Source organism: Spermophilus citellus, assembly GCF_964194105.1.
Source record: "Spermophilus citellus genome assembly, chromosome: 4".
Lineage (NCBI taxonomy): Eukaryota > Metazoa > Chordata > Mammalia > Rodentia > Sciuridae > Spermophilus > Spermophilus citellus.
Window position 1 is genome coordinate 202,789,644 of NC_138185.1, and position 26,019 is coordinate 202,815,662.

At 44.1% G+C, this 26,019-nt stretch overlaps 1 protein-coding gene across 7 annotated transcripts in view; it reads left to right on the forward strand.

Moving 5' to 3' along the window:
• NRXN3 (neurexin 3) overlaps positions 1–26,019 on the forward strand; it is a gene marked incomplete at its 5' end in the record, with an annotated part of 1,519,183 nt that overhangs the window by 19,368 nt on the left and 1,473,796 nt on the right. For all 7 annotated transcript variants that reach the window (XM_081291921.1, XM_081291923.1, XM_081291922.1 and 4 more), the window contains one exon: positions 13,660–13,677. In XM_081291921.1, the coding sequence (XP_081148047.1) occupies positions 13,660–13,677 (18 nt within the window). The remainder of the gene's footprint in view (positions 1–13,659; positions 13,678–26,019) is intronic.

The following is a 26,019-nucleotide window of genomic DNA, read 5'->3' on the forward strand; positions in this document are numbered from 1 at the left end:
TTGAAGAACTATGTCTTCTTCCTACAAAAAAAGTCAGTCCATATTCTGATAGGTTCTCAGCAGTTCCAAATATACTTTAGGTGTCAAGATATCCTGCATTGTTTATAGAGACCAGAGACCCAGAAGGGTTAAGAAACCTACTCAAGGTCAGACCTAAAGTTAGGGAAAGAGTTCTGTGGGACCATTTTAGAATACAGTGCTCCTCTTATTCATTGTAATAAAGGAAAATTGGGATCCTCTTAATGAAATACTTTCCTCTTTTAGGCTTCCAAGTTTTCATCCCTTGTGAGCTACAGAATTTCTACTGACCTGACCTCCCTAAGAAATGGCAGCTGGGGCCACTGTTCCAAGCCTCTTGGCTTCTCCTTGCTTCCTAGCTAGGTCCGCCTTAAGCTGTGTGTGCACTGGGGTGACATGATGTACAAACAAGCAGGACCAAAAAAGGAAAAAATCCTCTCTTGTGGAAAATTAGGTCAGTGGCAGAGCTGGGGAGGGGAGGGAATCAGGGCCCTGTTCTCCCATCCTTCAGCTCACCCCTCGCCTGAGGCCGTCAGGACAGTAGCGTGTGGTGCTGCTGGGAACAGGCATCTGGGGGTGATGGGTTGGGGGCAGTGTCCCTCTGTGTGTTCTTGTGTGGATGTGTGAGAACATGAGCCGGGTCTGCTTTCCAGCCGCTCGGGATTCCTCCCTCTCTGAATGTATTTGTCTGGATTACTCTAAGGGGGACATTAGTGTTGTCTAATAACAGCCTCAGATTTATCAAGGGATTTGTTTGATTAATTCCAAAGCACAGTACAGTGGGTAGATTAGAGCTCAGCCTGTGTGGTGGGTCTACACTTCCCACTCTCTGCCCTTCCTAATTCATGTGGAGGGGGCTTATTCCTCCTGCTTGTGGTCCTGACTGTGGAAGGCTCTGGATTTTAGGACCCCACTGTGGGAGAGTTAAAATCATTTCGCACTTCTAAGATGCACGAGTCCGGGAATACCAATAATTCTCCAAGTTCATGCTGTTTTTTTCCTCTGCAAAAGCTCCAGAGATTTGGCCACTTGCCTTTCTTTCCTGGTTACTACCATTATACTCTTGATGCTGGTTCTTCTCCAGACCCTCAGTCAGGGCACTGGTGCCCCAGGGGTGGCATAGTGGGAAAAGCATGAACTGGGATACAGATGACCTGAATTCTGGTTTCAGGTCCAATATTGTCCAGTGGGTGGACAGGTTGATTCTCCTCTCTTGAATCTGTGCCTCCCATGTTCCATAGGACACTATGGCTCTGAATACAATCACAATGAACTGTCTGATGGTCGTGGCCCATCCCTACAGCTAGACTTCAAGCTCATTAGTATAAGATCTAATTCTGTCTGGTTCCTTGGCCATTACCCTGGTGCCTAGTGCTTTCCCTGGGACATAGGCATCAGATGTTCAATAGAATGCACCTGTAACCTGAGAGGGATGGACCTGCTCACTATCCCGAGACTCTTCTACTCTGGAAGGAAGGAAGGAAGGAAGGAAGGAAGGGAGGGAGGGAAGGAAGGAAGGGAGGGAGGGAAGGAAGGGAGGGAGGGAGGGAGGGAGGGAGGGAGGGAGGAAAATTTGTAAAAATTCTCAGCTTCTCCTGTATTCATGGAAACAGTTACACCCACTTTTATTTTTACTATTTAAAAAACATTTTTAATTGCAGTACCACAGAAGTTACAAGATAAAAGTGGTAATTAACTATAATTATAACTCAAAAAGCCCATTATTGATGCACATAAAGTTGTGTTTAGGGATTTCTCCCTCTTCTTACCTGATTCTCTGGCTCCTGACAGTAGAAAGTCCTGGTTTGGATCTCTGAGCTCCCTCTGGAAGGGCCTGCAGAATCCTATTGAGCCTTGCAGAATGAGACAGGTACTAACCAGTAAGCCACACGCATGATTCTCAGACTCAATCTTTTTGGTCCGGAGTTTCACAATACCTCCTTGCTTTACAAGGGGGAGGGAACCAATCTTGCTCACTTTGTGAAAATTAGAGAAACAAAGGGGTATAAGGGAAAGCAGAAAATCTAACAAGGGCTTTAGAAGTGAGAGAGTCTTTAGGGCTACTTGCTTCCTTTGGGGGTTCCCTGGGTCTCTGGAGACTCATAGTCTCAGTGCAAAGACTCTTTGGGAAGCATTTGGTTGAAAGCTGACTTACATCAATACGTGACCCCTTCCTCCTTAGCCGGCAGCTGCCGCTAATCATCATACTCCTCTTTATCCCAGACTCACCTGAAGCCTCACCCTGTCTTAACCTCCTTCTCTAGCACATTACCAGCCAAGGAGGTGGAGGCAATGAGTGCCAAGCGCATGGGCAACTGGGTTGTTGGGAAGTTTATATGCATTTGCCTCTTGATACTCTTGGTGCCTCTGAATTTGACATAACAAGCTCCATTTTACAGATGAAGTTAAATAACTTGTCCAAGGTTACACAATGAACAGCCATGTTGGCACTTGAGCTCAAAGTTTTTGGATCTTGTGTTCTTCCCCGGGAGCCTAACCCTCAGGGGTGTCAATTGACCACTGGCCCAGTTATGGGAAAAATTCTTACAAAAGTCTTCCCTACTTGATTGCTGTCCTGTGTCCTCTGGGGGCCACTCTAATGTTTCCCCAATAAGACTTTGAAGCATTCTCTGTCAACCCTAAGTCCCCCCCTTGTGCTAAGTGGGACAATAAATGGTCATATAGAGCCACCCTATCATGTTTGTGTACTGTCTTTGATTATTTGATAAACTGCTAAGCACGCAAGGCATTTTTCTTTGAGTCTTTAGTGCCTAAATTGGTGTCTGGTATGCAGTAGTGATCAATAAATGTTAGTTGTCTCAAACTGAACCAGACATGAAGGTAAATCATAAGCCTCCCCAGCTATCCCAGGACCTCAAAGCCAGCCTTTTTCAACCCGCATTCTGTGAGATGTTGCTGGATGTTTTATCTGGGAAATGTCCATTAGGCCCCAAACATACTTCACTTATGGAGGATATCTCCATTTGGATTTTACAGTGTATCTTACTTACTATAGATCAGGTTTTCTGAAGTCTTGCCATACTTGATTATCATTTTTTTTTAAATGTGTTTTCTAAATTTATTTGACCAGATTTTTTTTTTGAGAAATACCTATTTACATCTTGCTTGATGGAAGCTAGATGAATTTTATGGGATTCATTTTTGGATTTTTTGCCCAAACTTGTAATTCTTTTTCTGAAATTTGGATCCTGCAGAGATGTTGCAAAATCAACAATGTATGTTACACTTCAGAATAATAACCCTCCATTCTTTCTATCAGTTTTCCATTGATCTTGGCAGACCCAGACCAGTTTTTTGAAAGTTGCTTATGTGTCCTGAAAGGTGACAGATTTGGATGGTAAATCAGTGAGGGAAAAAATAATTGGGCACAGAGGGATGGGGCTGTAGGAAGGATGAAGGGTTCAGAAATGTCTTTGAGTTCAAATTCTGACTACTGTTAATGAGTTGAGTAGACTTGGATATTAACTTTTCTGAGCCTTAGTTTCCTTGTTTAAGTGGGAATAACACAATATCAGTGTCACTAGGAGTAAATGAGGTCATATGTGATGTATAAACACACACATACACACAATGGCAGGAATGTGATATAGGAACCCTCAGAAAATGGCAAGAATTATAATGGATAAAGATCCTTGCAGTTATCTTTTGGGTCATATTTTAAAAACTTGTTTTATGGTGTTATTGTGAATAGAGATTCCATTTCATCCTCTTTTTTGACACAGGGATCTAACATAATGGCTAGTAAGGAATTGATGCTAGACTTCTGGAGTGAATGAATGAACAACACAGTACTTTGTAGTCTACAAAGTGCTTGTACATATGTAGTCTCATTTAAACCTCACAGCAACCTGGTCATGTAATTAGCGCTATTATAACCACTAATTTATGGGTATGGAAAATGAGGCTCAGAGAAGCTGAGTGAGTTGCCTAAGATCACAAAGCTGGTATGAGGCTGGAAGGTCAGGCCTCAAATCCAGGGCTTCTGCAGATGAAATATATATACATACAATGGAATATTATTCATCCTTAAAAATGAGGGAGATTCTGATGCCTGTCACAAGGGGTTTGGACCAGAGGAAGTATCAGTCCATGCTGGTGATCATAATTATTGCATTACTTTACCCCAGTGAATTCCTTGAGAGAGATCTGTCTTCTTTCTAAGAATTCCTTCCTCTCTGGAAGGAGTCTAAATCTTCAGAATTTATGCCAATTGGAAGAGTGTTTTGGGAGAAGCAGGTGGGTCTCCCAGAGTTTCCTTAAGAACATTATGCTAAGTGAAATTAGCCAGTCACGAAAAGACAAATACTGCATAATTCTACTTTTGTGAGGTGCCTAGTGTAGTCAAATTTATCAAAACAGAAAATTAAAGGATGGTTTCTAGGGGCTGGGGGGAAAGGAATAAGGAGTTTGTGTTTAATGGGTACAGAGTGTCAGTTCTGCAAGGTGGAATGAGTGCTCCAGAGATGGATGCTGGGAATAGTTGTACATTATGCATGTATTTAATGCCACCAAACTATACATTTAAAAATGGTTGGGGACTGCAGGTGTAGCTAAGTGGTAGATTGCTTGCCTAGTAGAAGCCCCAGGGTTCCATCCCCAGCACCGCACACAACAAAATGTTCAGGTGGTAAATTTTACGTTATGTGTATTTTCCCACAGTTTGTTTTTTATTGGTTTATTTTTGAACTGGTGCGCTATAGTTATGCATAAAAGTGGAATTCATTGTGATGTGTTCATATGTGCACATGACAGAGTTTGATTAATTCCGTTCTACTGTTCCTCCCTTTTCCCATCCCTCCTTCCTTTCCCGTGTTCCCTTTCTCTACGGTTCTCCCTTTGATTTTCATGAGATCCCCACCCCCTTTTTTAATTCCTTATTTTTCTCTAGCTTCTTCATGTAAGAGAAAACATCTGACCCTTGACTTTCTAAATCTGACTGATTTCACTGAGCATGATGCTTTCCAGTGTCATTCATTTACCAGCAAATGACATAATTTCATTCTTTTTTATGGTTAAGTAAAACTCCATTGTGTATTTGTACTACATTTTCTTTTTCCAATCATGGACTGCTGGTCCCATAACTTGCCTATTGTGAATATGAAGCTGTAAACATTGGTATTCATGCCTTACTAGAGTATGCTGATGTTAGTTCTTTTGGAGAAATACCAAGGAGTGGGTCACTGGGGAATCTCCTTACTGCTTTTCAGAGTGGTTGATGCAGTTTTTAAAAACTGAAAAAAACAAAACAAAGGTTCTGACTCCACATTCACATTTCCTTAGAGCGCCCCCTACAGAGTACACCTCTTTCAAGGCTCAATTCTGGTACTGAAATGCGAAGTTTGCAGAACTCACCTTTACCCAAACTCTGGGAGAACCACCTGCTTCTTCCAGAGCATTCTTCCTATTAGCATAAAGTCTGAGGACTTAAGATCTGTTCAGAGAGAAAGGAATTCCTGGAAAGAGAACAGGTCTCCTCTCTCAAGGAAATTTCTGAGGTCAAGTAATGCAATAATTACCATCCCCAACATGGATTGGTAGTTCCTCTGTGCCAGATTTCTCAATCTGTTCTTTTGCATACATTAGGCTTATAACCCTCACACCAGTCTTTCTAGACAAGTAGATTGTCTCTATTTCTCAGATGGGGATATTAGGGCTCAGAGAGGTTAGTCAACATGCCTGAGCTCACATGTATGGAAGAGCCAGGATTTCATTCAGGTCAACCCAACTCCAGAAGAATCTGGCACTTAATCCCAGCATTCCCTGCAGGAGGCAGGGAAATTGGAGATGCCTATCTAGGGCACTGTCCATCATACCAGCTTATGGATTTCTTTCCCCTCCTGTGATACCTTCCTCTGTGTCCTACAAGATAATGGAATCTTGTCTCATTTTAGTCAGTTTCTGTCTTGAAGTTAACTGGAGTTCTTTAAGATGCAGGTGTCTATTCCTCTCTCTGGTGGGTGATGCTGCAGTCTGGGGAGGAAAGCGTTCATTTCTTTATCTAGGAAGTTAACATATGGAACCTGAACTCTGGCAGTGCCCATCAGCTATGAGCACTTTTCCAAAGCCCTTGTCCTGTTGGGTGGGAGAATATAGCAGGTGCCAACGTCATGGCCTAGGGCCAGAAGGTATTGTCTAACTAGAGATGACTTTCATTTGAAGGCTTAAACAGTCAATAGAAGCTCAACTTGTTGCTTTCAATCTCCCAGGGATGTGTCAACAAACATTAATGATGATTTCAGGAAGTGTTTCTTGAACGTTTACTATGTGCCTGCCATTGTGCCCAACGCGTTATATGGATCATCTCATTTGATCCTCATGGCAATCTTATAAATTAGGGACAGTCAGTTCTGTTATAACGCTTGTTTTGAAAATGCAAATTTGTTCCAATGCAATTGATATATTAGGGAACAGTTTGAGCATAATAATTTTGCACTTGATTATGCATGATTTTGTCCATCAGAAGTGCTAGGTGAAAGCAGAAAACTGAAGTTGGTGAACCAACAGGAGTGGCAATAGCCCAATGCACCTGCCTCTAGCCAGAGCCAGCTACTCCTGTTACCCTGTGTGTGATGAGTCCCACCAACATCTGGTGTTGCAACTTTCTGTCCAGTTCCAGGTGACCCTCCTTCTGCTGCTTCACAACAGTTCACAAGCTCTCCTCTTCCACAAGCAAACTTTGGGTCTTTTCTTAGTGCCATGTTTTTTGAAGTACTTATCCATTCCTTAACAACATGTGTTAAACTGGTTCCTAACTGTGTCACCAAGGAAGTGTTCAGGTGTTGTGCCCTGATCCCATTTTTCCATAAGCCTGTGTTTTTTTTTCTCTGTGTGATTTTTGTAAAGTGACTGAGGAATGCATGGATGCTCCTATTTCCATGCGGCAGGAGAGAAATGCAAAGCCTAGAAATCTGTCCAAAATATTTTAAATAACCAGTAGAAAAACCAGGATCCAAACTCCAGACAACCTTACCCCCATGTCTGTATACTCAAAACCCAGAAACATTTAAAGCCAAGGCTGTCTGCCCTCATCTCTGCTGTATCTGTAACAATTAGACAGCTCCTTTTCTCGATTGTCAGTCAAGGTCTCCTTCCTCAAGCCAGAGTCACTACAAGCAGGTGAGAGTGCATAAAGGTATTTGGTAGTGGTGGCCTAGATCAAAGAGTACCTTTATATCCCTTTCCTGGTTTTCTTCCTGTTCCCCCAACTGCAGCTGCCCTTCTAGGGTGGGGGATACCTACCACGCCTTAACCCTAATCCCACCTGCTACTCTCTTGCATCCTGGAATTATTATCACTAAAGAACAAAAGCACACAGTACCAGGGCTGGGAGCACAGGGCTTCTAAGGCAGGCAGATGGGCTCTTGTGTGTTTGGGGGGGCACGGAGCTAACACCACAAACCTTTTAGAGAGCCCACTTCTCTGACATAGATCCAGAAAGAGCTTCCCCATAGCTGGAAGTTTGCTTTAGCTCTCAAATAAAACAAAGTGTTTCTGTGTGTACTCTCTGAGAAGGGAGAGCCCTTTTCCCCCTGCTAATGTTAAGGCAGCCTTCCTTGGAAGACCAGGCAAAGGTCTGTCCTGATATTTGAGGTCCTGGGAAAAAGCATTACGGAGGCCAGTGACCAACCTCTCTCCTACCTCCAGAACTGTGGAGTCCCTTGCGTGCATTTGTGGGGACCCCTCAGCCTGTGGAAGTCCACATTTCCTGCGGACAGCTTCCCCTTGGCCCTTGTTGACACTAGAGTGTACTGATCTGCTTTTGGGCATGGAATTCTGAGTACCAGGATGTTCTCTAGGTGGCTGGACAGGTGCTTCTTGCTCTGGCTGGGAACATTCTTTTAATTCTGTGCAGTGTCCAGTACGTGGGCTGGATGAGCTCTAAAAGGCAATGGAGGGGGCAGTTCCAGGGCAGGGCCTCAAGGTGTCCAGGCCTGTGGTCATGCTGCATCCATCTGATCCCTTCCCTCTGCTCTGGGTAATACCTTATTCTCACAGCTGCAAGATGCTCACTATCCTTATCCCTATTTTGTAGCCATAAGTCGGTTGGTTTCCGTCCTGGTTTGTCCTGTTATTAGGAAATATAGTTTGATTCTTATCTGATGTGCTTGTGAGTCTGAGAGGTATTAATAAGGGTAGAACATCCTGTCCAAGTCTTGGTTTTCTTATCTGTAAAGTGGGATGAATAATATTCCTACCTGTTAGGGCCATGGTGCTGATGAAATAAGATGATGTTCTGAAGCACTTGGCTCACTGCCAGCACAAAGAAAGGGCTCAATAAATGAAAGCTTTAGGACAGGGGTATTGCTGCTCTTCTGTTTCCTTCTCATATTCATCCTCTATTGGAGGGGATGCTCCCAGCATGGCAGTTGACACACAGAGAGGAATCCACAGCTGGATTGCTGGGATTCAGGCTCTGGCTCTATAGACCATTTGACTTTGAACCAGTATTTAAGCTTTCTGGGCCTCAGTTTCCTTATCTGTGTAAGGGGCATGGTAGTGTCTCCTGCCTCTTAGGGTTGTTGTTAAGAGGCTTAAGGAGAGTGCCTAGCCCATTGCAAGCCCCCGATAATGTCAGCTTTTGTCAATTCAGCAATTGAATCACCTCTATGTAGAAGACGACAAGAATTTTATACAAAACAACCAAGAAACTTTTCTGTGTTTGCACAGCAAGGAAGGAAGACCCAGAGTGCAGCCACAGGTGTGTCTGACCCTCAGCCTTGCATCCTCCCCATTTCTGAGTCCAGCACCTCAGGGCTCCCTCTGCCTGTGGTTGCCACTGTCATACAGCCTGGAGGGTGTGTGCAGGGAGTGGCATTGGGCCCCAGGACTGGCCAGAGGAAACATTTAAGTATATGTACATATCAGTTTTTTTAATAGACAGAAGTGGGGGCAAATTGCAGAAGAATGTTGACAACCAGATACTGATTGATCCAGGAGAGGTGACATTCTCACCCAGGCCAGCACCTCCTCACTCCCTCCTGCTGTTTTATTTTCTCACACTGCAGGCCTGGAGTTTTCCAAAGCGCCACTGCATTTACATCTATATTCTATTTTCTCTCCTAGAAAATAGGTCAGACTCAGGCAGAGTTCACCAGGTGGGGTCCCTGAAGGTTTGGCTGGGACTTTCCTCTAGGAGGCTGTCTGTGCAGCTTTCCCCACACTCCCCAAAGTGCCAGGGATGTAGGTGTTAAAGTAGAAAGCAGCGGGGGGGGGTGGGGGGGGTGGGGGGGTAGGGGGGGGGCAGGGGCTCTTGAACTCTTGCCTCTTGAGAAGATCCTGTCCCAGTGAAGAGTCAGGTTCCCTGGCTGAGCTAGCATCTGCAAGGGCAGCAGTAGTGGGTGGAGGGTTCTTTCTTTCTACCTTAAACTGCAGGAAATTGCTTTCAACATGAAAACAACCATAGTGTACTTGTGGCTGAAGTTGGTGTTGAATATGCAATAAGTGCTCGTGGGGACTGAATGGAGGTGGAAGTGCCTGGATTTACTTCTTCCCTGGTTGTGATGCTGAGGGAGAGGGGGTGATGCTGGTGATTTCAAATCCTTCCTTTCCTGGTTTTCCTTCCCTGGTTGGAGGGCAGCAGTCCCGAGGGAGGAAGTGCAGACTGGATCAGGAGGTATATTCATCATGATTTGTTTTCCCCTGAATATTACTTGAGCACTTGTGACCTTCCAAGACTGTGTGTGAGTGACACATCTAGGAGGATGGGACAGGGAATATGACAAGTTATGGGAGCCAGTCCTTGCCCTCCATCCTAATGGTGGAGATAACTAAGAAGATCCTGCTTATAGCCTTTGCATTTGATAGTCTCCTCCCTGAACAGTCTTTTCTAGATATATGTAGTACTCATCTTCCTCAGGTATCAGTTCTAATATTACTTCCTGAAAAAATATTCCTTCCTTCCTTCCTTCACTATCTTGTCTAACACGGGGACCCTCTGCTGTCACTTATGCTGCTTCTCCTTTCTTCATGACACTACTTGATGTTATGTATCTATGATTTTAAAATTGTTATCTCCCATTAAAACCCAAGAGTCTCTTCTATGTCATTCGTTGCTTGTATCCTCAATGTTTAAAGCAGGGTCTGGCCTGTAGTTGGCATTCTGTCAATAAGTATTGAATGGTGAATAGATTATCTCCATTGATACTGTTCACTGAGATAGATGGGTATTAAGATCTGCATTCACACATGAGAAGACTGAAGCTCCAAGAAGCCGAGGCATTTGCTTCTGGATGGAGGGCAGAGCTGGGATTTGGCTCTTCATCTGTTGTCATCCTCTTATACTAAATATCCTTATTTGCTTCTATTTTGCACTCATTCTCAGGAGGACTGTCCCTTATGATCACAGAGATGGAATGTGGCAGCTTCAGAGGAAAAAGAGAGAACCCCATTTCCTGATAATTCTAGTAAAATTCCCAGGCAAGACTCTTATTGGTTGGGCTTGGGTCACATGTCTGTTCCTGGTCCAATTATTGAATCCAGGAGATAGAATATTCCCATGCTCTGGCCTGAGTTTTGTGATTACTCTTGGAGATAAAGTGGGATCAGGGATTACCTCTGTGAACCCTATGGATTAAAGGCAGGGAAGGGAGTTCCCGGGAAGGCAGCTGGAGGTTGCTTCAAGAAGAGAAAGCTATGGCTGATGGATACGGTCAAGTTTCTCATCCACATCCTCTAACCATCCTCCTTCCCCTCTTCCTCCTGCCTTTGCCATTTTATTCTGTCAGTCAGAATTGAGTCAGAAATTCAGGTCACTCACTGCTTCTTGGGAGAGGAGCCAGGTGATGCTGCATCTCTGTCCTAAAGTTGGAACAGTGCTCAAAACCACCATTGACCGGAAAGGATCTTAGACCTTGATCTTTAACAAAAGGGATTTTCTGTTTGTGACAAGAACAGTGTTTGTTGCACAGGACCAGAACTATGCCAAAGTCAGGCTTGATGCGGGAGGATAAAAGAAGTAAGCATGGAGTCATCTAAGTCCCCAGTTCTGCTCACCCCAGACGTCTTTACTTCCCCTTTGCCAGCTTCATACTGAGGTTTGTGGAGACCAGAGCTGGAACACTGGTCCTTGTTCCTAAGTAGAAGAGCTCAACCCAAATCACTTAACTCCTGTGCTCTCTGATGTTTGCAGTGAGTCATCTGGTCAACATTTTTTGGGTACTTCAGCCTGTGATAATTCAAAATGATAACCATCAGAGCAGCCAACATTTATGTAGCTTTTGCTTTCTACTAAGTGCCTTACAAGTAGTTAAGCTCATTTAATTCTCCTAACACTCCCGTGAGGGAGGCTCTGATATGATTCCCTTTTTATGGTTGAGGAAAATGACTTAGAAGTTCAGTGATGGACCCAAGGCTACAGAGTAAGCTGGGGTCTGAACTCAGAGCTGTCAGTCTCCAAGTTTAGATATGGGTAACTCACTGGTTTCAAAACACCTTTGGAGTTCCAGGGGATCCTCCTGTCTCCCTGGGCCTTGGTATCCTCCAAGAGTGTGTTTGTATGAACAATGGTGTTGACATTCCCGCCACAGAACCCCACATGTAAACAGTTTGATATCCTGTTTAATTAAGGGGTATTTTAACAACCACTATTCTAGGCAATCCATCAGTCACAGTTAATGGGCCTGCTTAGTTATTTATGCAGCATGTTTTCCTTCCCACCTCTTCTATTTCACCTCTTTTCTTTCTTCCTCCTGCCACTCCACCCCTAAATCTAACTCACCAGAAAACCGGAAAGGGGGTGTGGTTGAGGAGTGATTCAGAGCTTTCTAGAAGTCTCTTAGAGCAGATAAATCTTCTAGGGAATACAGGGTGTGGGCTGGATAAAAGCTTGGCTCTTGCTGCGAGTTAAGTCCCATCCCAGGAGCTGGGGCACGGCAAAATCTGGTCACAGTCTGTATTTTCCTGGGGTAAGAGTCCTCAGGACTCCCTGGAAATTTACAAATACGATTACAGATGTTTTTATTATTGGCAGGAAGAGTGTTACCTACCTTGTTCAGGTAGCACATCAAAGGCACAGAAGACAGATCACAACCTGCTGGTGGGGTAGCTGGGAGACTCTCACCCAGCTTCCCCAGGGCTTCCCTATTTTAGTCTTCAAACTGAATTGGGTTCTATAAGCCTTCAAGAGACCTAGGCTCCAGTTGAATCAATTTGCACTGAACGGGATTCTAGGCTCTGTCTCTGAACCACCTGTGGGAGCCGGGCGTGGGCAAATCTCCCAACCTCTTTCATCCTCTGTTTTAGTCAGCTTTTTTGCTCCTGTGAACAACAAATTTAAGGAGGAAAAGCTTATTTGGGGGCTCACGTTTCAGAGGTCTCAGTCTATAGATGGCCAACTCCATTCCTTGGAACCTGAGGTGAGACAGAACATCATGGCAGAAGTGTGTAGTGGAGGAAAACCAGGAAGTGAAGAGAGAGAAAGAGACTTCCTGTCACTACAGACAAAATATATACCCCAAAGCCATGTCCCAGTGACCCACCTCCTTCAGCCACACCCCACCTGCCTACAGTTGCCAAAAGCCTTTGGGGGCACCTCATATCTAAACCATAACGTTCTCCATCTTAACAAAAAAGAATGAACTAGATAATTAATGTCTATGGCCATCCCATGATTCCAAGTGGGTCAACCCAGGAATACCCCAATGGCCAGTGGTTCCTCTCCTCTGTGGAAATGTGTGCCGTCAGGTTGGCTCTAGGGGTTTGAACAGTGTCCTAGGCTGCCCTGACTTAGACTCTCCCCCCCCCCACGTGATTCTATTTCACATCTGAGGAGAGGATCGAGAGGAGGTGGTGTTGTTCAAGGAGATGATGGGAGTCCACCGTTCTTCATGCTTTGAAAGTTCCTTGGCTTCATTCAAAAGTCAGCCTTCCCGGAATTGGATGTTTATTTGTAGTCAGAAGTGGTTTCCAATGCTGATTCTTGTCATTAGTGATGGGGTGAAAAGCAAAGAGAAGAATAGCAGGGAGACTGTTCGTATGGTGGCTGCTCCACTCACACACCATGTCATGCACACCCTGCTGTCTGTGATGAAGAATGGTCACTGGGATCACGGGAAGGAGGGAATTGTAAATGTCTTGTTATCTTGTGACCTTCAGTTCTATGTGGTGAATGTGTTGCAACTTGTCCCTAACACTTATGCCTCTTTTCCTTATTTCCTTAAGGGAGTGGTTTATTCATTTTTCTCTCTGCTGGGAACCTTGCTTGACTTCGCATCCAGTGTGTGGTACCTGAAGAGGAAGAGGATTTGCTTGGGTGTCCGTGTGCAGAAATCAACCAGAATATTTTAACCAATATTCTTGCAGGATTCCAGTCTGCTTGGCTCATTGGAGCCCTATCTGATTCCAGGATGATGTCTTTCCGGACAGATGGGAAGTTGACCTCTCTTGCTACATGCACAGTGAAAGGGGAGCTTAGCTCCTTGGCTTGCATGGGTGGTTTTTGGGTGAAGGTAGAACTAAGGGCTCAGAAGCTGAGCACTGTTGATGGCTTGCATGAACTTGATAGCCATGCAAGGGCACATTGCATTGTGTGTGTGTGTGCTGCTAACACTCTTCTTCCTTTCTCTCCCCTTCTTCCCCTTCTCTCTCCTCTCCCTTCCCCTTCCTTTGAAAATGCTGCCACAGATGTCAGTCAAGGTCCAGGTGAGTCTTTGTGTTTGCACTGCTGCCTTGGGAATCTCCCCTCTGCTAGATTGTGCATGGTTTGACTCTGACCCCTCTTTTCTAGGGATAAAAATCTGAGCATATTGTGTTTTCAATGATGTAAGTTTAAAAGAAGAAATGCCTTCAATTGATGAACTTGTATTGGTTTAGAGGAACCATTTAAAACCAAAGGAATAAGGTTCCCTGACTTATATGATTACTTATGATTTCTGGGTAAATCAAAGAACTGGGAAATTAGCATTTAAAAAGTGTTTAGATATGTGTTCTTTGATTTAATGAACATTTTGCCTTATGTTCTATGAATCTGCTTCTATAGCTTCATGTGGTTGAAGGTTGAAGATTCAATACATTTAGCATGGAAAATATGATATGGGTAAATGAAGGTTTCTTCCTTTTATTCTAAGTAATGTCTTTTTTTCCTTACAATTAAGTTAGTAATATTTATTTTCCTGGCTATATAAGTAATACATGCTCACTGTAAAAAAAATGATAAAATGTTTTTTAATCAATAGAAAAATGGAAGAATGACCTTTATGATAATTGTGTGCCTCTCTATTTAAAATGCACAGTCATCCAGAGTCCCAATTTTAAGTACTGTGTGTGAGCGTACTTTTTAATATGTGTGTACACACTCGCATACATAGAATCGTGAGATGATGCAAACGTTTATAGGTAATAGGTGTCTGACAACTTGGAATACATTGAAGGTTGTTCTAAACTGGCTAGAACTTTTAAGAATAGGAAGGGGGAATTATATGTTGTCACATTTTCTTATTTATTCCATTTAATATTTAATCCTCATAGTATCAATTTAAGATAGGTATCATTATATTTATTTTAATATGCAGAAAATTAAATTTAGGGCCCAACTGTTCAAGCAGTTTTGCCCAAGGTCATAGTTTATCTGAGGTATCGTTGACCTTGGAATTAGGGATTTTTTTCCCTCTAGAACTCATGCACTGGATGGTACTTGCTGGCCTATCATTGAACATTAGCAACAATTGAAGGTCTTGTGGGTATTTCCTAATTGTACTGTTGTTTATTTATTTATTTTTGCATTGAGGTGATGTGACATTTTCTACACCTCTCTTTTAGTTATTAATTGTTATCCCTACCTTATAACAGAGGGTTTTCATATCTCTTTCTCTGCTTCCCTCCATCTTTAAAAATAGTGCTTTGAACATAGGCACAGAATACCATTTCCCAGGACATGCCATTAAATTCATTCTTTCTACTTCATAATATTTTAGTTACTCAAAAAAAATAGCTGTGTACCAGGCATTGAGGACAGAGCAATGAATAAAAGACACTTCCTGCCTGCATGAACCTTGTATTCTAGACAGAGGCAGACAGTGAACATACATACATACACATACATACATACATACATTTATTCACATACTTATACACATTAGATGTAAAATTGTACATTGTACCAGGGGGTGAGTAATAAGGGCTACAGAGAAAAATGGAGCAGAGTAAAGGGGAAGTCCCTACTTTTTTTAGAGGGACTTCTCTGATAAGAGGATATTTTCCTGGGGTACTTCAAGGAGATGTGGGAGTAAACCCAATCCTTCAAATTTTGTCTGTCAAAGTGCCTCTCACCTTACCCTCCCTTTTCCTGATTCATGACAGAGATGTCACCAGGGATGAGCACTTGGGCTGTGCATGTGGTACCTGCATAGGTTCTCCCTGCTGAGGAGTAGCAGGGGCTAAAATCAAGCCTGCCTTCATTAGAGCCTTAATATAAGATAGGTATCATCTGCCTCTGGCCTGGACTGTACCCCTGAAGGTTCCTTAGAATAGAGGGGGGAGATTTTTGCCATATTGGTCCTAGATGGAAGAGAATGGTGAGGAGGCTCAGAGGCCTTATGGGTAGAAGGGGGTGACCCTTCCTGGGACAACAGCAACAGTGGTCCCCTCCTGCTAGTGACTACCCATCCCCCAGGTCATGGTACCATTCCTTTTTCTTGGCTGTTGTCTCATTTTATTGTCTTACAACACTCTGAGGTTTGTTGCCTGAACTCCACTGCTGAGGAAATTGAGGCCCAGTGAGGTCAAGCCATGTGCTACAGTCACCCAGCCCTTGAGCAGCAGGACTGAAAGGGGATTCTAGCCAAATCCCAGATCATGTGCCCTTCGTTCTGCCCTTGAAGTGCCTAGGGCTGATTGTCAAACGTGTCACTCCTCTATCCTCTTGATTTTTTATGATTTCTAAGCCTTGTGATTCACATCCTTTCCTTGTGGCCTGGGGCATGGCGGGAGGTGGCCTGCACTGGCCAGGCCCTGGCTGGGGTTGGTGGGCAGCCTCCAGTCTCTCTGAGCCCCTGGCCAGGCAATCCAGAGCCAGCTGTGCTGTGACTCTGACACAAGAGGCCTTTAGTGGTTCTTTGATTTTTTCCCTCTTCCCCTCAGGAATACAAATTGGGGATTTTATGAGCTAATGTAACTGTTTACCCAGGGGCTACTGGAAGACTATAAAGGGACAATTGATTAATTGATGAATTTGACATGCTGAGGAGATGGTTAGAAGTAACCCACTTGAAGATGCAGGCTGAGACGGGCCAGCCTGGCGGGAGCACCTTCCCAAACTCCAAATGGCAGACTGGGAGCTCCGAAAGTGAGTCCTGGACATCCAAGGGAATGGGGAAGACATTTGTCACCCCACTGCCCTGTGGGAAAGGATGTAGTTCCTCTTCCTGGTCTTTGGGAAGAAGGTTCAGATGGCATGCTGACCTGCGGGAGTGGGGCTTGGCACTGCCACCTTCCTGCCTTCTCTTCCCCTCCAGGAAGGTGCACTACTGATAGGGAAAGGGAGCCTCAGGAAGTTTCAGGAACCCACCTGTGGTCCCCTCCTGCTAGTGAATGGACCAGGATCTCAGATCCATGGGTCTGCAAACCTGTGTGCCTGTCATCCTAAACCCTGCCAATATCACGGGGGTGATGTGGGCCAGGCTCCTGACTAACCTGTGTCTGCATTCCTATTTCGTCACAAGGTTCGTGGCACAGAGTAGAACCTCAGAAATCTTGATTGAACCGAAATAGTGGCCATAAGCACAAGGGACATTGTGAATCTGTAGGGTCCCAAGACATGTGGGAGTTTAAAGGATATCCTGTCCAAAGAGTACAGACTTTCAGAGAGGCAAACTGAGGCCCAAAGAAGAGAAGGGACATTGCCAAGGCCATGTAACCCCACTTGGGGCCTGGAAGGCACCCCGGGTAGATGCCATGTTCCATGCTCATGCTCCTTGGGATTTGTCATTTGTCTTCCTGGGATGTGTGGGGAAGGGGTGAGGAGTCCCATCCCTGCCTTGCCCTCCACCCTCTCCTAATTTCTGCATGTTCCAGAACTGTTAGGGGAAGGGAAGCCTAGTGGAGAGATCCAGGAGGCAGGCCCCCCATGGGTCTGTGCGGGGGAGACCCTGTTCTCCCCTTCTCTGGTATTCTCCCTCCTGCCAGGGGCCATTTGTGGTCTCCCTCGCAGCCTCCTCACAGAGGATAATGTCTCAAGCTCTGCCCGCTGATTAGAGCTGGAATTTAAATGAATAACTGTGACCTTGTGGAAGTGCCCTAGTTATGCAGAGGCCCGATGAGGAAATAGGCCTCTCTTTGGTCCATCAGAGCCCTGGCAGGCGCAGGAGGAGGGGCTCCTGTCTGAGGAGCCCCAGAGGGGGCCTCTGTTGCCAGAAGGAACTGACGCCTTTGCCTTCCTCCACCTGCTCTTGATCTCTGCCCTCACTGTCTTTTCCTCTTCAGTGGAAGCCATCCCAGGACTGTCCTAGGGCAGGGGACCTGGTAATCTGCCCTGAACCCTGCACTGTCTCCAGAGAGTTGCTCAGTTCAGCCCGAGAGAGAGAGAGAGAGAGAGAGAGAGAGAGAGAGAGAGAGAGAGAGAGAGAGACACTGTTCTGTGCCTGAAGTCAGAAGGCAGCGCCTAAGGAATCCAGCTTGTGTCTGTGGACACAAAGAGAAGGCTGCAGAAGACTGTTGACCAGGGGACCAGCAGCATCAGCATCACTGGGAGCTTGTTAGAAAAGCAGAAGCTCAGGCCCTACCTAGACCTGCTGAAACAGAATGGACATTTGATCAAGAGCCCCAAGTGTCAGCACATTAATGTTGGAGACACACTGGTGTCTCTCTTCCCCTGGGGGGCCTCCAGGTGTGTCTTCACCTAGGAAGTTGCAGTTCCACTTGCTAAAGCCCTATCCTCATCTCTTGTGCTGGGCACAGCATGAGACACCTCTTGATCTTGCTGACTGGAGTGGGAGGGAGAATGAGATTAGAGAAGGGGAACAATGAAAGGTTACTGGCCACTCAGTCCTTGCAGGTTGCTGTTGAGACACTTTCTGTATAATAGTTTACATCCTGTGAGGCAAGAGAGCACAGGAGTGAGTAAATTATGACTCAAGGGCCAAACCCAGCCCACTGCCTGCTTTTGTAGGTTTGTGAGCTAAGAATTTTTTTTTTTTAACATTTTTAAGTGGTTGCAAACAACAGAGCAATGGGTAATACCAAAACTGCATGAAGTTCGGTTTCCACATTCGTAAAGTTTTTGGTGGAACACAACCAGGCTCAGTCCTTTGTCTATTGTCTGTAGCAGCTTCTGAGCCACAAAGTCTGAGTTGGGTAGTTGCAATAGAGACTTCACAGCCTGAAAAGTCTAGAATAATTACCTGTAAGGGAAAAAAATTGCCACCCCTGGGTTAGAGCATAGACTCTTGAGTGAGGTGCTAGGGTTGACATCTTGTCTCTGCCACAGTGATAGGACCTGATCAAGTAACTTGGTGGGTCCTACTTTCTGTATCTATAAGATAGGGACAATGAGAGGGTACCTCTGACTGTCTTGAGGATTAAGTGAACTCTTGCACATAGTCCTGTTAACTGTGCCTGGCATAGAGTAAGCCACGTATATTTAGCTTTTATTATTAGTCATCTCATTGGAATCTTTGAATCTTTCAACGTGTGTTTCTCTTTTATAGATGAAGACATTTGTTTTTTTTTTAAGATGTCACCCTCTTTCTTTGTGTTTTTGTCTCCCTAATTGTCCAGTGGCATGCCCAGTTCTATGACACAGCACCTCTCTAAACACATCTGTTGTTCTCTCCTTTTTCCACACTCTCTCCCATGGGTCCTGACCTTTAGGCTTCCAGTGAGTGAATACTTCCTCATGCTGAAATCCCCACTGTGCTCTCAAGTGGAGCCTTGGAATTCCAGTAAGAGGGGACAGAGACCAGTATCTACAGTATACTCATCATATGCCAGGTGGAGAATCCTGGGCTCCAGGAAGTTGCATCTTTTTGTTCAAGGTCAGGAGCAGGCGCGGTAGATTTTGAGATTGAAGTTCTTGTCTGGGACTTCAGATCTGTGGTTCTGCTTTCCCCCCAGAGCTATGTGCCCTGACCCCTTTAGCCCCTTTGGAAAACAGAGTTCCTTTCTTTAAGGTGAAGGGTCAGTGTCAGACAACCACTTAGCCTTTTTTCATTCTGAGAGCCTAGGACTAGATTGTCTAATCTAATCTGGACACCTTGGGGAATAGCAAGGAGTAGAATGTCTTTCCACTACCAAGCTCCTAACTCCAGAAGTACCTATAACATTTTACCTTTCTTTCCTATTCTTTTGGGCAAGAGTCCCAGTGCTTTTTCTTTTATTACTTTATTAGGAGAAAAACACTTGACATTTATTGAGCTTGTATTTTGAGCCAGGCACTGAAATGCTAAGTTTTGCATGCATTATTTGGTTCTTTTGATATTCCCAGGAAGTAGATTCCATTATTAGGTCCATCTCACCTCTGAACCAACTGAGGCTTGGCTTTGGTAAGTAACCACTGATACTGTCCAGTAGAAGATGGTGGAGTAGGATAAAAAACCCTGGTCTGTCTGGCCCTGGAAGTGTCTCATAGGAAGTTCCATCCAAGCATATACTCCACAAGGTGCCCTCCTGTTCATGACTGTTCTTGGCCAAGAATAGTGCTAATACATTATAGGCACAGAGCAAAGACTTGCGGAATGAATAAATAGTTTGGGACTCAGATCTTAGTTTTGCCTTAGGCCACTCTAAAAGTCTGCTTTTTATTGGGGCTCACCCTGAGATGGAAGGTAATTGAACCAATCTTTATTCAATGCCCATCTTGGGCTCCACTCAATGGACAATGCAGGCTACCATGTGTGATTGGGTTGGAAGGGGCCCTGGATGGCTAACAGTGCTCATTTTCAGCCAATTGCCAGGCTAGGTCCTGAGAAGTTCCCCTTGGCTCCCGTGGTCATATTTCATGACTAATTGTGAGTAAGGAGCTATTGGCCATCCTGCCCCCAGCTCTGGTTATCTCAGGAAGCAGATCACTGAACCTTGGTGCTTCTTTGCTGGAACCTTTTAAAATGCCCTCCTTTGGCTCTCTTAGAAAGGCAGACCCACTAGGGGGTTGGATATGGTCACCTTTCATTTCCCAGTTATGGAGGGGAAGGCCAGAATTAGAGCTGAACAAATCATTAGCAATAATACCAATAATACTACCGCCCCCCCCAAGGGCACCAAATGTGTGGGGAGTTTATTTGTTGGTTCAATGATGGGCATTGGTGGCATTTAGTAACATGGGGCAATGAATGCTAAACAACCTATGATATATGAGACAGGCTCATTCAAAAATTTATGCTGCTTAAAGTGCCATTGATGAAATCACTGGGAAACTATTCTAGATCAATTCCTTCTTTGCAGAGAGGGAAAATTAGGCAATATTGGACTTCCATATAACCCAGCTAAGTCAATATTTTTAGTGTGTGTGTGAGTGTGTGTGTGTGTGTGTGTGAGAGAGAGAGAGAGAGAGAGAGAGAGAGAGAGAGAGAGAGAGCGCGCACAGCGAGCATTAGAGAACATCACAATCAGTAGACTGGCCTAGGGGGGCCTGGTAAGTACGTAAGTTAGAAGTTAGTCTAGTCAGTTTGCTGGGTCAGGCGTCAGGATGGGTGTGGAGATGGAATGCAGCCAAGAGCCCAGGACCGTGGCTTCCCTGAGAGGCAATTTTGCTGATGGCCTGGGAAGGGAGGCATCTGAGGGCAGGGGTCTGCTACTGCTGCCAGCTTATTAAAGAAATGGTGTTGGCCAGAGTTGACAAGTGGACAGAGATGGTCCCTAAATAGACCAGTGTCATAAATAATGACCACAAGAACATACTTTTGAGCCCTTCCTGTGTACCATGAACTGTGCCAAGTGCTTTCCATGGGTGGCTGCTTGATATCACAGTGATCCTGAGGGCATATTTTATAGATGAGGGGGCAGATATTTTATAGGAAAGAGGCCCAGAAAAGTCCACTTGCCCAAAATCTCACAGAAGTAGAACTGGGATTTGAGTCAAGATTTTGGATTACTGAGAGCAGAGGTTTGCAAACTCTAATAAGCACCAAAATCACCTGGCGAGCTAATAAAGGCGATCCAGGCTCATTAAAGAAAGAGTTCTCTCAGGTGATTCTGATATGACCACACTTGAGAACTGCTGTTTGAAAGACAATGATCTGAAGGTGAAGAGAAATAAGATTTCATACTCAACCACTATTTTATACCACCAAAGACTTTCATGGAAAGAGTGTGGTTGAAGGGAGGAAGGGACGAATGTGGCCCTTCTGTGTCTCAATGGCATCTAGGTCTCAGGGCCTATAGAGACATTATAGCCAGCTGTGAATTTTCCCCATTGCCCTCTATGTGCTTTCATGGACTTTTGAGGGGCAGGGAGTATCTTAGTCTGAGAACAGAGACTTATCTGTGCCCATCTCCCCATTGCCTGCCATATTTTATGTGCTCACAAACTTCCATTAGCATCACCAGTTTAGGGTTGAAAGAGACCAAATAGGTTTGTCAGCTTTCCATTGTTGTGATGAAATACCTGAAATAAACAACTTTATTAAAAGGAGGAAAGATCAATTTGGCTCATAGTTTCAGTTCATGATCACGTGGCACCATTGTCACTGGGCCTGTGGAGAGGTAGAACATCGTGGCGGGGAGTGCATGGTGAGTAAAGCTGCTGACTTCTTAATAGCCAGGAAGCAAACAGAGAAAGAGAAAGGGGAAAATTTATACCTTCAAGGGCACGCCCCCAGTGACCTACTTTCTCAACTCGTTTCCATCACTTCTCAATAGCACATTAAGTTATGAATCCATCAATGGCTTAATCCATGGATGAGGTCAGAGGACTCATGATCCAAACACCTCCCAAGGGCCTCAGGTCTGGACACTGTTACACTGGACACCAAACCTTCAACACTTGAGCTTTTGGGGAACTTCATGTCCAAACATAGCCATTGTCAAGGCTCATTATGCACCTAACTTTTGAGTTGAACCCTTTCTGCAATGAGCAACTCATCGCTTTTAGCTTTTACATTCCATTTGGACAGCACTAAATGTTTGAGAGTTCTTTCTTATCCTGAGTCATTATAGCTTTCACCACCTGTATAGCTTTCAGTCCTTAGAGAGACATAGAATAGATCTAATTACACTCCCAGTATTTGAAGACAAGCCTTTTGTCTTTAAGAATTTTCTTTTTCTAAAGGCTAAAACATCTCCAGTTTCTATGAGCATTTTCATCTAAGGGTTTAAGTTCTTTCATTTTGGGTCACTGTTTTCTAAAATATGACATCCCCCAACCTCCTTTCCAAAGATGTCCACACCACATATAGTGATATGGGCACAATTGGGATAGATCCATTATAGGATGATTACGTTGCTTCTTTTTTCTAGAGTCTATATCTGTTAATGGCAGCACTAAACACCTTAACTTTTTTAAAAAAATTACTATAGTAATAAATTATACCTAAAGTCAGTGAAAATCCTTCCTTTTTTTTGTGGGCACTACTGCTAAGCCATTTCTCTTTCCTTCCTACATTTGTGCAATTGGTTTATTTGACTTAGGCTTGGGACATTTCTTTGATTTTGTTAAATAGCACACCATGAACTCTTTGGGTGTAGTTTTTTTACTCAGCACATCAATTGTTCCTTTTGGTTTTATGTTACTCACGAATGAAGAATGATTTTGGAGAAATCCATGACAGTAGGAAAGCAAGGACTTTCTCCCCTTTGGGACAAGTCTTTTCTAAAAGTCTTTAGTGCTGATCCTTTAGCCCGTAGAGTGACAGACATGACTTCCTTCATCTCTCCGCCATCTATGGATTCATTCATGAGGAACTTTTGTCACTCTTTATACCAAGAGATGAAATGCACTGGGAATGTGCTGTGGGGGTTCTGTCCTCTACTCTGAGGTTAGGCCATACAGAAGCTGTTGGTGACTCATGGTGTAATTGATGGCAGCACTTTCTGTTCAGTCAGTCCTGCCACCATGCTGTAAGAACAAATTTGGTCTAGAGGCCAACTTTGAGAGCAAGTTGGTACAGTTATACCCTATCAAGGGTTAGATTGTGTGGATTAGACATGGTGGCATCATGGAAGGGCAAAACCCAATGGGACTTCATTGGCCCCTATCTTAGAGAATTAGCAGCAGTAACTCTTCTGTTTCGTTTCTCTGGAAACCAGTATCACTATCATCAGTTCAGCTATTTAGCTCATGTTCATTACTGTGTCAAACTTATGGAAAATCCAAAATCATGTATGTAAATAGTTGGTCTTCTTGAGTGTTAGCTCATGATTGCTGATAGGTGATCGGCTTGGTTATGGCGGAGGTAGGCTATGGTAGTGATAAGCTTACCATTCTGACCATGGGTAGTGTTCTCAGCAGATTACTTAGAACCATTGAAATTGCTGGTTTTATAGTTTAGAACCAGTCAAATATTAGTACTTTCATGTGATCCAATTGGATCCAATTGGATACATAGAGGCAAAAGATCTTAGTGTTGAAAGGGATTATTGTCAGCTATGTCCTAAATCCCACTTAGATTCTCTTTTGTGGTATTTCTGGCAGGTGAAACTTCCCTTATCTTTCTATCCTCTCTTTATACTGAATGTGTTTGCCTATTTATCTTGCATGCAGGGTTTTTTTGGTCGAGGGTGGGTACTGGGGGGTTGAATTCAGCAGCACTTGACCACTGAGCTGTATCCCCAGCCCTATTTTGTATTTTATTTTGAGACAGAGTCTCACTGAGCTGCATAGCACCTCACTTTTGCTGAGGCTGGCTTTGAACTCATGATCCTCCTCCCTCAGCCTCTTGAGCCCCCTGGGATTACAGGCGTGTGCCATGGCGCCCAGCTGCATTTGTAGTTTTTAAAATGCTTGAGGGCAGTGCTCATATCCTTACCTAGCTCTCTCAATTGGGCTGAACATAGAAGTTCCTTTAGTCGTTCTGTATTTGACATGCTTTTGGATTCCTTATAATCCTGGCTGTCTTTCTTAGGAAACACCCCACCTAGTTAAGCTACTCCTCATAAATTGTACCATACTCTGAATCAAAACACTTACTATAACAAGAGGTAGGACTATTGAAATTTTGTGTGTTGGGTATGGGGGATGGTGCTTGAGTACCAGAATGTTAATTTTTTTCCTTAAAATTAAATTCCACATCTTTCCTGTTCCTATCCTTTTGGACTGCTGTCCCAGTAGCTAAAAAATTGGCTACTCCTTTAAACTTTAGATCATCACAACATCCAGAGAGCATGCTATTCATGTCCCTAGCTGAGTCATTGATCAAATTACGGAACAGGCCTCAGCTCTGCTGTAAGGTGCAAATGAACCCCTGGTAGAAAAGGAAACTAAAGTTCACAATGAAGGTCAAGGAATTGCCCAGGGAAGGGCCAGTCTGAAGTCCCTTTCCCTTTAAGTATTCTGTACCCTGTGCCCTTTCTCCTGCTCATGGTGGCAGACTTTAGCCCATATGACTCTTTCTTCTTCTGTCAAAAAAGTCCCTGTGCTATGCCCCTTTCTTTGAGGAAAGACCTTTAGTTTGGCTGTCCTGATGATCTATCCCACATGATGATATCCGTGGCTGAGGAGCAATGTGTCTCATGTCCAGATTTGCATTTTAAAGAGAGAAATGGCTTAATCTCTCCATGAAATAACCTGGGAAAGAAAGAATTTTATGTTTCAGTAGAAATACACATTAAGCTCCTTCTCTCTTTAAAATGCAAATCTGACCCTGAGATTCTTATTTCTCTCTTTTTCAAATTCCCGATCCCTACCTAGCTGCTTCTCTCTGACGGCCCCTCTCCCCTGCTCTTCACCATCTCCTTAGTTTTTCTGGAAAAACTATCAGGTGAATGTTTCCCTTACCTTCTGATTTTATGTAATTACTCTTTAAAAAGTTCTTGTGGTTTCCTAAGAATTCAACATTGGCACTTGCAGCAATTAGTGACATTTAATGTCTCTACTTTGGTATGGAAAAAAAAAGAGATTATATATGTGGATTTTTCACTGGGATAAAAGTTACCCTGAAAGTGAATGAAATAAAAGTCTTGGCAGAGATAACTCATTTTTCTGAATTTTTTTTTCTTCCTTCCCTGAAATACTTTCTCCGGTTACCCTGCCAGGGTGAACGAAGGAAGGAAAGATTGAAAACCCTCAGAGGTGGGTGGAATACCACAGGTTTGAGGAGAGACAGTATTAGCTAAAATGACGGAGGCCTTGGGCTTCTGGCCCGGTTTCTGAACACTGAGTCGTCTTCTAGCCTGCTTCAGTAAATGCTTTCCATTCTCCATATTAGTCATTCTCATGACAGGCTTCATGATGGCCACAGCTGCTTACAAATGACTTTGCTTTCATAGCCATTTCCATTTTCCCCGAGCTGCAAAAGCAGCTATCTCCATGGGGATTTTCCTGAAGGGTGTAACATAGTTTAGAGGTCCATACATATATTTCGCATATATTTTACATATGATTTGCAGTCTGTTCTAAGGCAATTTTGACTTTGCATGTCTTATCTTTTTCTCTTCTTGTTCCTGTTTGTACTCTGGGAATCTGTGTACCATGAAAGATGGAATATAGCAGTAGAAAGGGAGGAGGAAAGGTTTAAGAATCAGATCCTTGTTGGGATCCAGAATGGTCCCTAGATGCAGCAAGGATGGTACTTTATGAAGGTGTGACATCAGATAGGATTTTAATTGGGTACTGGGGATTGTACTCAGGGGCACTCAACCACTGAGCCACATTCCCAGCACTATTTTGTATTTTCTTTAGAGACAGGGTCTTACTGAGTTGCTTAGTGCCTCGCTTTTGCTGAGGCTGGTTTTGAACTCAGGATCCTCCTGCCTTGGCCTCCCAAGCTGCTGTAATTACAGGCATGTACCACTGTGCCTTGCTAGAATTCATGATTGCTTGGCTCTCAAAAGGTCATCTGAGCTCAGCTTCTGTTTCCTACCTACTCTTAGGTGAACTTCTATGGATCTGACTTTTGA